The 14785-nt window shown below is 43.3% G+C and overlaps 2 protein-coding genes across 12 annotated transcripts in view; one reads left to right on the forward strand and one right to left on the reverse strand.

Annotated features, from left to right (window-relative positions):
- mical2a (microtubule associated monooxygenase, calponin and LIM domain containing 2a) overlaps positions 1–9508 on the reverse strand; it is a 31130-nt gene extending 21622 nt beyond the window's left edge. For 3 of the 9 annotated variants that reach the window (XM_035627536.2, XM_035627535.2, XM_035627527.2), the window contains exons 1-2: positions 9355–9508; positions 2343–2711 (exon numbers count right to left, since the gene is read on the reverse strand). In XM_035627536.2, coding sequence (XP_035483429.1) covers positions 2343–2603 — 261 coding nt within the window. In that variant the 5' untranslated portion in view covers positions 2604–2711; positions 9355–9508. Of the gene's footprint in view, positions 1–2342; positions 2712–6781; positions 6926–8114; positions 8436–8777; positions 8885–9354 lie in introns of those variants that run through there. The other 6 variants (XM_035627532.2, XM_035627534.2, XM_035627537.2 and 3 more) reach the window with 5 other exon arrangements.
- dkk3a (dickkopf WNT signaling pathway inhibitor 3a) lies at positions 8462–14280 on the forward strand. Of its 3 annotated transcripts, none has more exons than XM_035627542.2 (8): positions 8462–8736; positions 10804–11073; positions 11326–11439; positions 11535–11597; positions 12416–12508; positions 13107–13251; positions 13331–13487; positions 13587–14280. In XM_035627542.2, the coding sequence occupies exons 2-8, from the start codon at positions 10930–10932 to the stop codon at positions 13672–13674; spliced, it is 804 nt and encodes a 267-aa protein (XP_035483435.1). In that variant the 5' UTR covers positions 8462–8736; positions 10804–10929; the 3' UTR covers positions 13675–14280. The 3 variants fall into 3 exon arrangements, with proteins under 3 accessions (XP_035483435.1, XP_035483433.1, XP_035483434.1); XM_035627540.2 differs by having other exon boundaries at positions 8481–8736; positions 10804–11106; XM_035627541.2 differs by lacking the exon at positions 8462–8736 and adding an exon at positions 9559–9687 and having other exon boundaries at positions 10804–11106.
- Positions 14281–14785: the final 505 nt, after the last annotated feature.

Consider the following 14785-nt stretch of genomic DNA (forward strand, 5'->3'; position numbering starts at 1 on the left):
TTTATTTCAGTCATTAGCAGTTTTGGCTTTTATGTCTTTTGCACTTTTCCATTTACTGATATATTTTTCCAGATCAGAGGCTTTTCCTGAGGGTTCACTCCACATCTGTGGACATTCGGGACACATGCACTTCCTTTCAGCTTACAGTATATTAAGTTTTCTACATAGAAATGCGGTGAATGTTCACATTTGAGAAACATCTTTGACTGTTGTCAAGAATAGTTAGAATAGTTAGAAATTGTTAGAATAGTTGGTCTAAGCAGATTTCTTACTTAGGGTTGTCATCTATGTACAGCGGGACTAAATGTGGAGCTCCACACAGATCTAATGGAGGTGAAGTTGCCACTGAAATTACATCTCAATCTTGAATTATTACTGTACTCCTTCGGTTGAATCAAAATCCATTTGCGATTTTACGCACAGTAAAACTTTATGAGAAAAAAAAACAACAGTGGTGTCAGTGTCACTACTGCAGCCAGATGTGTCAGGCCATAAAACATGGATGACATCACATCCTTTTACAGATTGCTGTTACGCCGGGAATATAAAAGACGAGGTGCTGGGTGATATCACATCTGTCACTGTTAAAAGAGCCGAGTTGCAATAAAAACACGAGCCGTCGCCTCCGGGTTCTCCCGGGGATTGGAGAAATTAGTAAGAACAAAAAGATCGTCTGTCCTGCGAGTGACTAAAACAGGCTTCGTACTGCACTCATGTTGCACATGTGTGAGCAAGTCTCACGCTTGTGGAAGCAAGAGACCGTCCCATACATTCACAATGAGTTAGTGTTTCCATAATGCACGCAATCCTCTCCCTACAGATTTATGAAATCTGAGACTAAAACATCTGGCTCAGCAGTTTAGGAGAGTGACACTTTTATTTAAATAATTTCCCTTCTTTCCTTTTACCTATTTTGGTGTTGGCTTCAATCAGACAGAACCTGTAAAACTGAGCTCACACTGAAGCGTTTAAAAAACGCTCTGGGCCTGTCTCCAACCTTTTAGGACGAGCCCGTAAAGAGCAGAGCACACCCTCCGAATGATTTGGGGCCAAATAATCCCAGTTGCTGAGTGATGCTGTCTGTTTGTCTGTGCAGTGAAACACTCTCAAGCTGGAGGTAGTTGTTGGCTGAAGGGTTATCACACTTTTTTTTTTGTGTTGCAAGGTTGAAGGATGAAGCAGTGCACAGCTGTCAGGTTGATCTTTTCCTTGGTTTTCATGTAATGTTTGTTTGTGTGTTGTGATATTTTTTTTTTTTTGAATGAGTCTACTCTTTGTTAGGCAGGAAGATAACCTGCTGGAAGCACTGATAGTTCGGTTAAAGCATGAATAACATGTGATAAATCATTATTATTGTATTTTCCTCCGCATATTTTAAACGATAGCACCTATCTGAGAGCGAGAGAATCAGTGCAAAGCATCGAGTATGTAATGTATTTCTTTGATTTTCTGTCCCGTCTGTTGCAGTGAAAGATGGAGTGTTGGTGTAGTTGATAGACTGTGTCTTGGCAGGTAGAGGTCAAAGTGATGACCCTGATATCGCCTTCGCTATGGTACTCTGAAGGAGAAACAAAGTTCATTTATTGAAAAAAAAGAAAAAGGAGGATCCACATGAGGTAAAGTGAACATTTTTAATGTATGAACAAACCCCTACGCTATTTTTAGGTCTATTTAGACACAAATCTGTGTTTATAGGCTTTAAAGACTTTACATGTTTTGGCAGTGAACACATCTCATAATGAGAACTAACTTGGACCGACAAGCTTGAAAGAGATGTTTTTCAGCTTTGTCTTTTTTTTTTTTTTTTCAAACTCGGTTATTGTTATGGCAGTTACAACGGTAATCAAAACTCTCCTATTGTAGCTGGTAAACTCCAGTTAAAGTAAAGAATACCGTCAAGCAAATATGTAAAATTGTGAATGGATGATGTGCATTGTTGTTTCTTCTATTAAAAGAGTCTTGGATCGGGGAGGATTATTGAATGAACTAACAAGCAGATGTTTTAAAACAGCTGCATGGCAACAGGAAAATAACTGTGACTGTGAAAAAAAACATTGCAAACTGAGTTGAATTACCTGTTTAACATTATTCTTAAGGAAAAAAGAAAAACCTGACCTCATACTAAACAAGGAAACAATATCCTGACTGAAAAAAAGAAGGTATTCTTTGGCTGGATATAACAAAAATATACAAAACACACATGTATTTAAATGGGCAAAATGCCTATAATAAAGACATATCTTGCTCTTCATCCTTTATAAATTATCTCCACAAGCAAACGTATGACTGATGAACTTTTTGTGGTGTTAAGTGCAACTGTACAAGAATACAATTAAACTCACCTTGGTGCCGACACAGGCTTGTCCTTTCTCATACTCCTTCTGGGACATCCTCTTGTCGAGCTTACTCCACAGTGCTTTGGCCTTCCAGGAGGTGACCTTTGCCTTCAGGCTGCTGTAGAAGGTGCCGCTGTCTGCGGGGTCGAGGTCCAGCCGTCTGCAGAGGACGTTGAAGGCCTGAAGGGTTCCTTTACAGGTCGAGGCCTGGACAAAGTTCTCAAACTGCTTCCCCACATTATCCCTCTCCTCCTCCGTCTCTCCCATCTTCCCTGCTGCAGTCGATGGCTCGCTGTGCTCAGACTCTTGCTTACTCCAGCACTCTCTGCCAGATGTGGCTACACCCTCGGCTTGGCCCGCACCGTCATGCCCAGTCTGAGGAGGCAAGACACATAACATCTGATGTCATCTCATGGCGAAGGATTTTCCGTATCCTATTATTAGAATGATAAAATTGGTGCCGCTTCATTACATTACTTCACTGGTGAAGAGCGTAGAGCGTTGAAGTAATTCAAATTAAGCTGACAACACAGCTGTATTTTATCTGCTCCTTGATTCCGGTCGACATTACTGAATCATCCAGAGGGTTTCCAGTGCCACTCCTCATTCATGGTTCACAATCCAAGACTTATGGTATCTTAGTATCATGCACACAATTTGTGTCGCAGCAAGCTCACCCCCACATTGACAGGATAACATTTCAAGTAAAGACAAGGTCTGTGAGAACATAATGTGCAAGTCTGCTGTTGTCAGACAGCCGCCGGGCATATTTACTGCTTGTGCTTTATGGAGGCAAAACCACGTCAGCCTATAAGAAGGAGTTGTTTGTGGTTCTTAATAGTACTTATGGGTTCAACCAAACTTTTCAGTGGCTTCAAGATTCAGCGATGGCTGTACAGAGAGCAAAGCAGTTCAGACATCAACAAGAGATATCCACCATGGATAAATAAACACATATATGCTGCAAGACATTTTGGCTTTACTAAAACTGTAGCATTTTTTTGATTGGGCTTCAGCTGCATATTTTCATAGAGTCTTGAACTATAGGACAAAATGTTTGTTTTTTCTAGCAAACAGAAGTGGAAATCGTAATGGCAATGACAGTCAATAATATATATATATATATATATATATATATATATATATATATATATATATATGTATATATATATATATATATAAATATATATATATACATTCGACATCTGTGGGAGACTGTTGAGTCATCAATAAACAACAGTTAAATTGCTGATAATTCTACATCCTGCAGTTCTATACAAGTAACATTTCTACTGTATACGCCGTCTTCAGCATGGGTGAAAGTGGTTTCCCTGTTATTGCAAACCAAAGAGCCACCGTTTATTTCTGTTTCTCACCTTCAACTCCTGGAGCGCAGCACTGAACATGAATGAGTGGACAGGAAAAATATTTGTCTAGTGGAATACTTACTCCAGCTGAAAACCAGACGATGTTTTCACCAGTAAAAGAAAAAAGGAGAGGTCTTTGAAATTGACCGTGAAGCACGCCCAGACAAACACAGATTGAGTGCATGTGATTGGGTATGCATGCTTAACATTCATCATCGCACTTATGCATATTCAGTATGCTTATATGCCCTGCGTGTGAAAGACACCGATACTAAAAAAAAGAACCAACCAGCCCAGAGAAGTGCTCTACACTCAGGTGACCCTCAGCCTGTTTTTCTACACCTTGCTGGCTCCAGAACGCAGTGGGCTCCGAAGGCCTTTCACAGCAAACATCCAGCCACAGACTCAGTGAGCTGACATTCCTTTGCCACGTGGCCAGAACAGCTCTGAACTGCTCCATCAGCATGAGTCCAACACTGTGTTGGCCTTCAGGCTGGCTCCACCAGCCACCTATAGTCACGGGACCACCTCTGTATTTTTCGGGGGGGAATTTAACTCTCTGCTAAACAGAAGGAAAACTATAAAAGTCAAATATTTGAATGTTGACATCATTTTATTCTAAGCTTTGGCCGGTGTTCAATAATCTCTTGTGCCTTTGGTAGGAAGTTCAGATTGAGACATCACAATACATTCACATAAGAAAAGGCCACACTTATTGGAACCATCTGTTGTATGAGTCTGCGAGAACTAAAGAAAAGGTACCACTTACTGTCTTCCTGGCCAAGTCAACGCTCAACACTCTCAGACCGAGTCCCATGAATTCACCAGCTCAGTCTGACAGAATGGAAAGTCACTTGTGGGCAGACAGATTGAACCCACAGAACGGCTGTAAAAATACAGCGAATGACAGACAAAGCGGAAAGAATACACACACACACACATACATACACACACACTCACACAGACGCAACCGAACCATACGACACTCGTGAGGATCAGAGAGTTTAACAGCGTGAAGGTCTCCTGTCTGTGTAGTGAATGATCTGATAGAGTGAAAACCACCTGGAGCTGACTGAGAGAGTCAAAAGCAAAGGTTAATTGTGAAGAATGATATCTGTGGTTTGTTGGTTTGATTCGACGAATGTATCACTTCTAACTACTGATGCTTACAGTATTATTATTAACGCCCTGTACTGTACTGTACTGTGAAACTCCCCAAAGAGAAACTGTCTGTGCTTAAGAGAGAGAGAGAGAGAGAGAGAGAGAGAGAGAGAGAGAGATAAAGCAAGATATCAGCTTCTAGTACGACTGAGGGGAATGTTAGGAATGTGAAAAATGTACCTGTAACACCTGGACAGCAAAGAGAACGCAGACACGCTGCTACCACACACACACACACACACACACACACACACACACACACACACACGTAAAACAAACAATTCCCTTTTCTTAAACTTTGAAAACTTTTTTAAACATTATTTTTTACAACCATGTAACTCCCCATTAAGACTTAATGCCACTCAGTGCACCTTTTTTAATGAGTTTAAATGGCAATGGAGGGCCACATCAGGCTTTGCCTACAAAGACAATACATGTTGGTGCAGTCACTTCATTGTTGGTTTCTATCGATGGAAATGACCAGAAATGACCATAGAAAATTGTCCTTAAGGCCGCCACGAACAATTGTTTTTCATCAGCAATTAACCTGCTCTTTTTGAAATGGCTTGTTTTACCCGACCAATGGTCCAACACTCAGAGATATTCACTTTACCATCACATCAGATAAAGAGAAGCATACAAATCTCACATTTGAGAAACTAGACTGAGAGAATTTCGAGGATTTTGGCTTGAAAAGTCACAAAAAACAATAAATCATCAAAATATTTTTTTTCCTGGCTCTCAACTAATAAATTAATCGACAAACTGTACAAACCGTTATTGCCAATCTTCTCCCGAAATAATGGATATTTCACATTGCCATGTGGAGTATATGACCCCCTTAAAAGTGCCCATGTGTTTGCCAGAAGCTCCTTGAAACAGACATTGAAACAGTCAGTATAACTCTGAAAAACTGTAAAGACAGAGTGTCAAACCTGTGACGCAATAGTCTCCATTTGTTTCTGCAGAGCACATAGCTCCAGGCTATCAGAATACAATGGGAAGCTGACAACGCAAGGGAAACATTGGGAGTGCTGGGAAATGCACATACTGCAGCGCAGCCAGCCAGCAACAGTAATTACAGACTGGACCCAAGAAAACCAGGAAGGAACCCTCTGTGGGCCTGATAAGGAGGCAGCGTGTCTCGGAAAAAAACAGTGCACTCCTGTGGACTTCAGCCCTCGCGCTCGGCCCTTCTCCAGGCCCCGGAGCGGTATTATCTCAACCCTCTGACATCTGGCTGTGTGCTTGGGCAGCGGTGCCAAGACAAAAGCAGATCTGCCAGGGGCGAGGCAGACAACACCGAACGTCCGTCAACTTCAGAGGAGGAAAGTGTAAATTTACGCAAACAGGAGCATGTTTGTGAAGCCTCGGGGGCCGCTTGTATGTACAGCGTGTTCACCGCATGCCTCCTTCGGAGACCTTATCTATATGGACACTCTGATCACAGAGCAGTGTCTGAAGAGCTACCGACACAAACAGTTCAACTGAACAACCATTCGTAGTCTCGTGCTACAAATTACGAATTATTAAACATGGATCCACTTAAGTGTAAAAAAAACAAAAAACGAAGCCGGTATAAACCACAAGGTATACGGACAAGCTGCAAACTGACTAGCATCAAGGGTCAAAGGTCAGAGGGCTTTTTTTTTCTTTTTAATTCAATCATATCACAGGGGGGCACAGTGAAGGTTTGGATGACAGTGTTACTGTGTGGCAGGGATAGCAGATTTTGTAGAGCCAGAACTCAGAATAGACATAAGTGTCATATTGCAGAAGAAAACAGCACATGACCCACGGAAGATTTCAACAGGACTAGAACCTGTGAACCAGAGACCCTGTAAACAAGAACGCCTCGGATGAACACAAAAATGTGCAAAGTTCAAACGCAACAGCAGTCACATGTTCTGAGTTCACCTGTGTTCAACTGCAGCAGGGCCTGGTAGCAACACACACCAGCACCACTCCCAAAACTGAAGTATCCAAAAATGACACTGATGACGGGGTGTTTGGACGGCTCGACTGAATCAGGGCGACGCGCTGGGAAAGATTGATTACTTATTTTACATTTCAAAGCCCCGTCAAGACGCCTCCCATCCGAACTCTTCCTGTCGAGTGCGTCTGGTTTCCTGTCCAGATCAAAGCTGCCTCAGTCTCTGTGGTCTCAAAGCTGGACTGAGATGTGGTTAAAACCCACTTCAGTGTGCGCCTGCCTCTGCCTGAGGGAACCTGGTAATGACAACCTGGGGATCGTTCGCTGAAAAAGCCTCCCTGCACCTTCCTCCAGCGGCTCCATCTTCAACTGTGCTGATATGTTCGCATGTAGCAACGGACCGGCAGCTTTCAAGAAAAGCAGAACTGTTTTTGCAGCACCCAAAATAAAGTTGGTCAACTTAGCCTGGCTACCGGTGGCAGTGTTGTGTTTTTGATACAGCGGTTCACTTTTTTGTCCGATTACGGAATAGCAGACCATGGCGAACAGCAACAGCAACGCCCCTCCTGTCTCTGATAAGTTCCTGTCTCTTTTCGGTCGTCGACATCTGGGCACATGTGTCCGTTTTTCTAATGCCCTGGAACAAGGAAGGAAACATACTGCAAAGAGGAAGGAGAAAGTTCACAACACCTCCCGTGACGATCATGAGCACGTCCGTTTGGGGTGTTACGAAACACATTTACATTGTTTTCATCCGCGACATGGCGCCCTCACACATCTTTATTGCTCAGATGTATTAGCTGCTAGGTGGATCCGTTCATTGGTTCATTCATTTGATGTACTTATCAGTATCTCTTTTTAACAACAGTATGTGTTGTCCTAAAATGTACGTTTTCACATTATTGTCAGTATTTATCCAACTATGACGTCCAACATGCCTACAGTATTTACATTTGTTCCCACATATCTGACATACAGATTTGGCATCCATCTCCTGATGTTTGTTGTCTCTCGGCTCTACAGTAACTCTACTCGTTGAAAGGAGAAGAACAAGAGTCAGAGTTGAACCTGTAATTACTGCGCACGTTCAGAACATAAGCCTAGGAGCTTTTTGGCAAAAATACAAGAGTCTGTTTGAGGCAGTAGTCTGCCAAAACACTACTTATCTTATTGAGCAAAACACTGTTGACCATTGTATTGGTCAACAGGGGGGGGGAACGCCAGTAAAAAGGAGAATACTGTTGGTTGCACTTGAAAGGTTGTGCTGTCCAGCTCTGGAGATCAGACACTAACTTTGTAATAAAGTTTGAATCTTACCAGTTGGACGGAGAAGAGTCAACAAGCAGTCGTGAAGCGCACAGGAAATGATTGCTCACACAGCAGTGGGCAGCGAACCACCACTGTGTGCATGACTTTTTTCGACCCTCCTTAAAAATGTTGCCGAATCTCGGTGCATCATCTTGCCAGACGTATGAATCATACCGGACTGATTCATGTTCGCGTAGTATGTCGAAACAAAGGAGGGGAAGAAACAGATGAGGCTCACATGTTGATCGTGACATATTTCCTTTATGACTCCTCACTGGACCAAATTCCTTCGGGGTCGGATGTTTTCCTGCCTCATGAGGAACCCGGTGTTTAACCAAGGTTGAGCTCTGTGTGTTTGATCAGTAGCAGAACATGCATTAACCTGTCGTCGTCGTCGTCGTCACACTCGGACAACATTAACAGGCGGTTTCTGTCACTCGGTGAGCCTGACAGCACGACCTGTCAGCACCACGCCTCTCTTCATTATTTCGTTGGTGCCTCTGCAACTCAAACCACGGGCCAGGCATAGCTGCAGCCGTGAAGCTGCTGAGCAGGTGGAGTCAGTCTCAAAAGAAAAAGGCTCAGGAGAAAGACGACGCCAGGTAGACCGACCGACGGTGACCGTCTCATGGTGGGATTTGTAATTCTAAAATGAAAAGAACACATCTTCACCTGATCCTACTTGGTTCCACCTCCTCTCTGCTGCTGGTGAACGAAGAGCTGTCATTCCAGGCTGTGAGCAGATTTGCTCTGGGGCACATGTTGAAGAGCATGCAGCCACACAGGTTCATGGTTTAGGCTCAACTGGGATTCATGACATCCACTGTCATGAATCACAGTTGGGGGGGGGGGGGGGGGGGGGGGGGCAGGTTGTGCAAGTGGAGATCACTTTTGTTCTGTTATCAGAGAGCACTGAGGAGCCAAGATGTCCCCCTCAGCTCAGACAGTGTCCCGTCGACGCAAAGTCACGTCAATAGAACAACTCCAGGTGTCGGCAGGACAGATCAGCACTACTCCACTGGCAACTTTAGAAAAGTCGTCCCAGTCGCAACGTGTCCCCGGGGGCTGCATGATCATGTCATGTTTTTACTCACGGAACCCTCAGAAAGTTTAGTCAAGAGTCCAACTGAAACACACGCCGGTCGTTTTGGGACAAACGGGAACCGGCTCGAAACGCCCGTCAGGTGCCTCAGCCTCCTGGATCAGGACACACACACACACACACACACACACAGAGAGAGAATCTCACCTCATGTCTCCGGCCGCTCCAGTGTCTCTCTCCCTCCCTTTGCCCCCGGTGAGCTCCGTCGAGCAGGGTCCTGACTCCTGGTCTGTGACGCCTGGCAGGCGGCGGCTCCTCTGTGCAGCGGCGTCCAGTGTCGGAGGGCGGTGCTCTGCTGCGCAGCCGGTCGCATCCCCGAGCGGCGGCCGCGGCTGCAGGAGGAGAGGGGAGGAGAGGGGAGGGGAGGAGAGGAGAGGTGTCCCAGGTCCAGGATGGTCCAGCCGGCTGGCGGACAGTCGGACGCGGCGCAGTTCGCAGCGTGTCAGCAGAAAAACCACTGGACTCACAGGGACGCTGCAAGTGAGGCTGCCACGATCCAATCACTTTGAAAAAAGGCGAAGGGGCGCCATCTTGTGGCCACACTGACTAACTACAGTCACAGGCAGGGCCTGGTGCAAAAAGAGTAGTTCACCCAATAGAAACGCAGGAGTGGCCGACGTTTTGAGATCTGTTGGGGAGATGAATGCAATTTCGTTTGCAGTGCTGTGACTAAATAAACATCGCAGATCACATCAGTGTGCATTTTTGCTTTAATATGCATATTTCAAGGTTTTTCTTTCTCAATGTTTGGCTTGATCTTATCCCATACTCTGCTTTTCTTTTTTTGGGGGGGGGGGGGGGGTTGCTCACTGATAAGGATGCTAAGATTTTTTTGCTAAGGCCTTTTACACAAACAAACTGCTGCGAAAGTTGTGATAGGATGTCACAGACACATGAGAGGTGGCTTGATGTCAATAAATTCATTAATGAGTGAGCTATTGAGAAAGAAAACCTTGAAATATGCATATTAAGGCTCACTGATAAGGATGCTGAGGGATTTGCTAAGGCCTTTTTCACAAACTAACAGCTGTGAAAGTTGTGAGAGGATGTCACAGACACGTGACAGGTGGTTTGATGTCAATAAATGCATACGTGACTGAGCCAATGAAAATGCAAACCTTTAATTTTTAAATAATTGTTTTTTTATAGTTTTTTTTATTGTTTTTTTTCCTACTCTCAGGCGTGACATAATAAATGACGGTCATTCTGTATAATGGCAGTGGTTTGACATTCCTTTGTCTAAAAACAAAAAAGTTAGCTAGTAAGCTAGTAAGCTAATGAAGATAACAGCCGCGAAAAACTGACGAATGTCAAATATGAAACTCTGCATTTTCGTCCTACATTCTAAAAATGTTGGGGGAGGGGGGGTTAAACTACCAGTTAGCTCTTTTTTAGTAACGTTTATTTAGCGTTATGAGATGCAGCTAACAAAAGAGCTAACTAACTAGCATGAAGGAAAAGTAAGCTATTGTTGCTATGGTTACTTGCAGTGAGGTGTCCCGAACACCTGCTAGTCATTTAAATGGTTAAATTACGGTTGAAATAAAATATTGTAAGTTAACTTTTTTTTTTTTTTAAACTGTTTTCGGCGGGAAGTTCACATGCGTCGGAGGAGGAGGCGAGTGACGGTGACCAATCAGCTGCCGTGATGACGCTGTTCGTGTTCCTCAGCATCAGCACCGCACCCTCCCACAGTGCAGCAGCATCAGGACCGGCAGCAGCATGATGCGGGTCGCCCTGCTGGTTTTGGCTCTCACGACAGTCTGCGATGGCATCATCCCCGAGATAGTGTACCCCGGCGTCAGTCACATCCTGGAGGATAATTCAGCCCCGGGACCAACGGAGCTGGGCCGCACGTTCGTGGAGGTGGAGCAGCTGCCCGACGTCGCGTCTCACCCAGTGAGGCAGCCAGTCGCACCTCTCAGTCTATAGCGCTGTTTGCATGACACTGCACTATGATGTGACAACTTATACCTCGGGTTTAAGTTGTTGGATTGCGTTACCAGACCTCGTTTAATATACTCGCATGACTGTAGATGTATTTACCAAGCGTGAGTGACTTCTTATTGCATCACTTTACCTGAAATCTATCTCTGATTCTCTCTCCAATCCTTCCAGGGGGATGAGGAGAGTGCCAGCCTTCATCCCAACAACCTTCCTCCAGGCCATCGCAACGAAACCGCTCCTGATAAAGTGATTGATAACCAATCTGTCCACACACCAGTAGACCAGGTGATCTCATGAACAATGCATGACAACGTACAAGTATGATATTGTTTTGTTTTCCTTTGTGAATGAAACTTAACAAATGTTCTATGTCCACGCAGGAGACCAACAACATTAGCACCACGACTGCCCAATACAGTGACCTGGGAAACAATATTGATCATGTAAGTCCGTACATGTACTAACTGTATACACACAAATCAAACTTTAAACAGAACTTTTCAAATGGTCTATGATGACAGCCCCTTTTTATTTCTTTAAAATGAATAGTCTGAAGGTCAGTAGCAGCATCTAATCCGCTGACTTGGCATGTGTATGCAGGCCATACACTGTGCATTTCATGTCTGTATTCATCTGCAATCCTGTACAGTTAAATAGGTGCTTTATGCATTTATTTAAATTAATACTGTGCAAAATTTTTGATAAATAAGTGATAATTTCTGTCTTGTGCTTTTCCAGCAAGATATTCTTATGTGTGTTGTTGATAACAGCCCAGTTCAAAGAGTAGTTTTCTGGTAACTCCCTTTTAATTGACTTACAGTGTTAAAGATAAAACAATTACTTTGTCAAAATGATAATCATGTGGATCAATCATTACCTTCGATATATCGTAGGTCTTTTCATCTTGCTTCTTTTACAATCGGTAATGTGTTTGTTTTTTTATGAGAACAGTCTGTTTAATTGTTTGCTGTTACACATAATGAATAGACAGGAGAGGTTAATTATTATTTACATGCTACTGCTCAGACAAGAGTCTGTCCTTGTTACAAGGTCTAAAAATAATACTGCAGCATTTCTGCCCGTCTAATGTGCAACTTATCATTTTCCTTTTAGTTCTGCATCTTGCACTCTTTACAAACTACCGCAGCCTGAATGTGTGTTACATCCTGAGTCACTCCACCTTGAGTATTATGGCACCAAACCATGGAGTTAGAAAGGGTGGATGCACCCTGATCTAATCCCTTCTCTCTCTCGTCTTTAGGGATGCATCACAGATGAGGTCTGTGGGAAGGGAAGGTATTGTCTTAATGCCATGCACAACTCTAAGTGTATGCCTTGCAAAGCAATAGATGTGGTGAGTGAACACAAATTAACCTTAGGGCATTTTCACTATTCGGATTAATTCTATTTCTAAAATGCACCATTTCCCAGGTATGTCGCACACACAAACACACACACACACTAGCATCTGAGGTTTCACTTCAACTGCATTGCAGTGTGTAATCCGAGTGCGTTGCTCGTGATCACTGTCCTTCGAGCATCATATAAAAGGACGGCACATGTCAAGGTTAAATGAGATCTCTCTTGTTCCCTCTTCGTCTTGCAGACAATGACAGTCTTCTTCTCTGTACTGATTCAACCATCCGTTCTATTTAAGACTCAATGAATTGGTTTTGGGTTAAACGTAATGCTAAGGGATAAGATGTTGGCAGTCTGCCACACAATGGCACAGTGTGCAGGGTAATAAATACACGGAGGACAGGATGTGTGCCTTAACAAAAGTGCTGCACAGGAAAACTGTTTAACTGCTATCAGAGACATGTTGGCCCACTGATCTCATTCATATTTAAACAAAAACATCAGCAGACCTCACGGGGGTCATTAATGCGTTTCATCCCTGTTAAACTGAAGGTGCTGAATTGTGACGTCCGCTGTTCCTTCTGTCCTCTCAGTCGTGTACTAGAGACGAGGAGTGCTGTGATGAGCAGCTGTGTGTTTGGGGCCAGTGCAGTCCAAATGCAACAAAAGGAGAAGCTGGCAGCACTTGTCAGTACCAGACTGACTGCAGCACAGACCTCTGCTGTGCTTTCCATAAAGGTACAACACAGCACACGGTGAACTAAAATCCTGCTCACTCAGTCTCTTAATGTATTTTGTCTCCTCTTTATGAGCTCAGCCTTGCTCTTCCCCGTCTGCTCGGCGAAGCCCATTGAGCGCGAGCGCTGCTTCGGTGCCTCCAACCACCTGGTAGAGATGATGTCCTGGGACATTCAGGACAAGGGGCCCAGGAAGCATTGCCCCTGTGCGGGAGATCTCCACTGTCATCACCTGGGGTACGCACGGTGAAATAAAGGATATTAAATCTAAAATATACAAAACTCAGATACTTTTATCCCTGACACATCACTACGGTGTTTGACTTCTTTTGACAGGAGAGGGTCCATGTGTCTGAAAGGAGACAACTCGAGTGAAGAGGACCTGACGGACACGCTGTACTCAGAAATAGACTATATCATCTAGAAACAGCTAAATTTGCTCCACGTTGCCGTGGAGTCAGCTACACTGGGGTCTCCATCGACTCCAGAGCTTCTAAGAGATATAGCACTTCCTGTTTCCCAGCTCAATCCAAAGTAATAAAGCTATAGAGCATGGAAAATGATTGAAAATGTATTTATTTTATCCTTCAAGGTTTCTGAAAATAAAGATATAAAAGTCACTAACAAAAACAGAAAAGATAATATTTGCAAAGTACTGTGTCCAGTGACCCTAAGCACCAGATTTCTGATTATTTACCACAACTCTACTTTTCATTGTAACTTGAATCATAGCCATAAACATATTAACACAGCACTGAATAAAACTGTATACAATGAATATCTGGAGACTACTCACCTCAGTTTCTTATTAATCTGTTAAAGGAATGTATCAACCTTTTACCTGCACTCTTTCTCTCGTTATTCTTCTGTAAATATCTTTGCTGCTTGATCCTTGTCGAGCTGACCTGCTGCAAAGAAACACAATCATGTTGCGTTTTCTTACCCGGAGATATTGTATGTTTTTGCCAAGACCAAAGCCAGAGAGACATTAAATCTTGTATGTAATAAAGGGAACACGGTCATAAAATGCCATGTTGTAATTCATTCTATTCATAGTGTTGTGGTAAATACACCATCACAAGTCCTGGACCTTCGTCGGAAAAATCGAACAAGTCCTGTATCAGCATTATGAATAGTAATAGTTTAAAATTAATTCATTTAATTCAATAAAATAATTCCTTTCTACTGAATTGACTTTCTGCAACTTTTGTCACCAGATTATTTTGTCCTGGAGCTCTAATCATTCAACATTTTTATTTTCCATACATCTCAAAACATGAGAAATTTCCAGTCTTTTTCCCTAGACTAGAAATAATATTTTTTGTACAAAATGAAAGACTATTCCTTCAGACCAAAGTCCTGTTCAGTCACTGAAATGTGGATTTGTCAAGGTGGCTGCTGTCTATACCCGTCCCTCCAGCTTATGGTGCACACTTCTGAGGACCCAAACTTAAAAAATATATATTCTGTACTCATACCACCCAAACATCTCAACCAGTTGTTTCGATGTGCTCTTCGTCTTTCATGTACAGCAA

Source organism: Scophthalmus maximus, chromosome 4 (assembly GCF_022379125.1).
Source record: "Scophthalmus maximus strain ysfricsl-2021 chromosome 4, ASM2237912v1, whole genome shotgun sequence".
NCBI classification, from domain to species: domain Eukaryota; kingdom Metazoa; phylum Chordata; class Actinopteri; order Pleuronectiformes; family Scophthalmidae; genus Scophthalmus; species Scophthalmus maximus.

Excerpts from the sequence above, each read along its gene's own strand:
- dkk3a (XM_035627540.2), top strand. The coding sequence starts at position 10,930 with ATGATGCGGGTCGCCCTGCTGGTTTTGGCTCTCACGACAGTCTGCGAT. Across the intron at positions 11,107-11,325 it reads CCGACGTCGCGTCTCACCCA|GGGGATGAGGAGAGTGCCAG; the intron begins GTGAGGCAGCCA and ends CAATCCTTCCAG. Across the intron at positions 13,488-13,586 it reads CTCCACTGTCATCACCTGGG|GAGAGGGTCCATGTGTCTGA; the intron begins GTACGCACGGTG and ends TTCTTTTGACAG.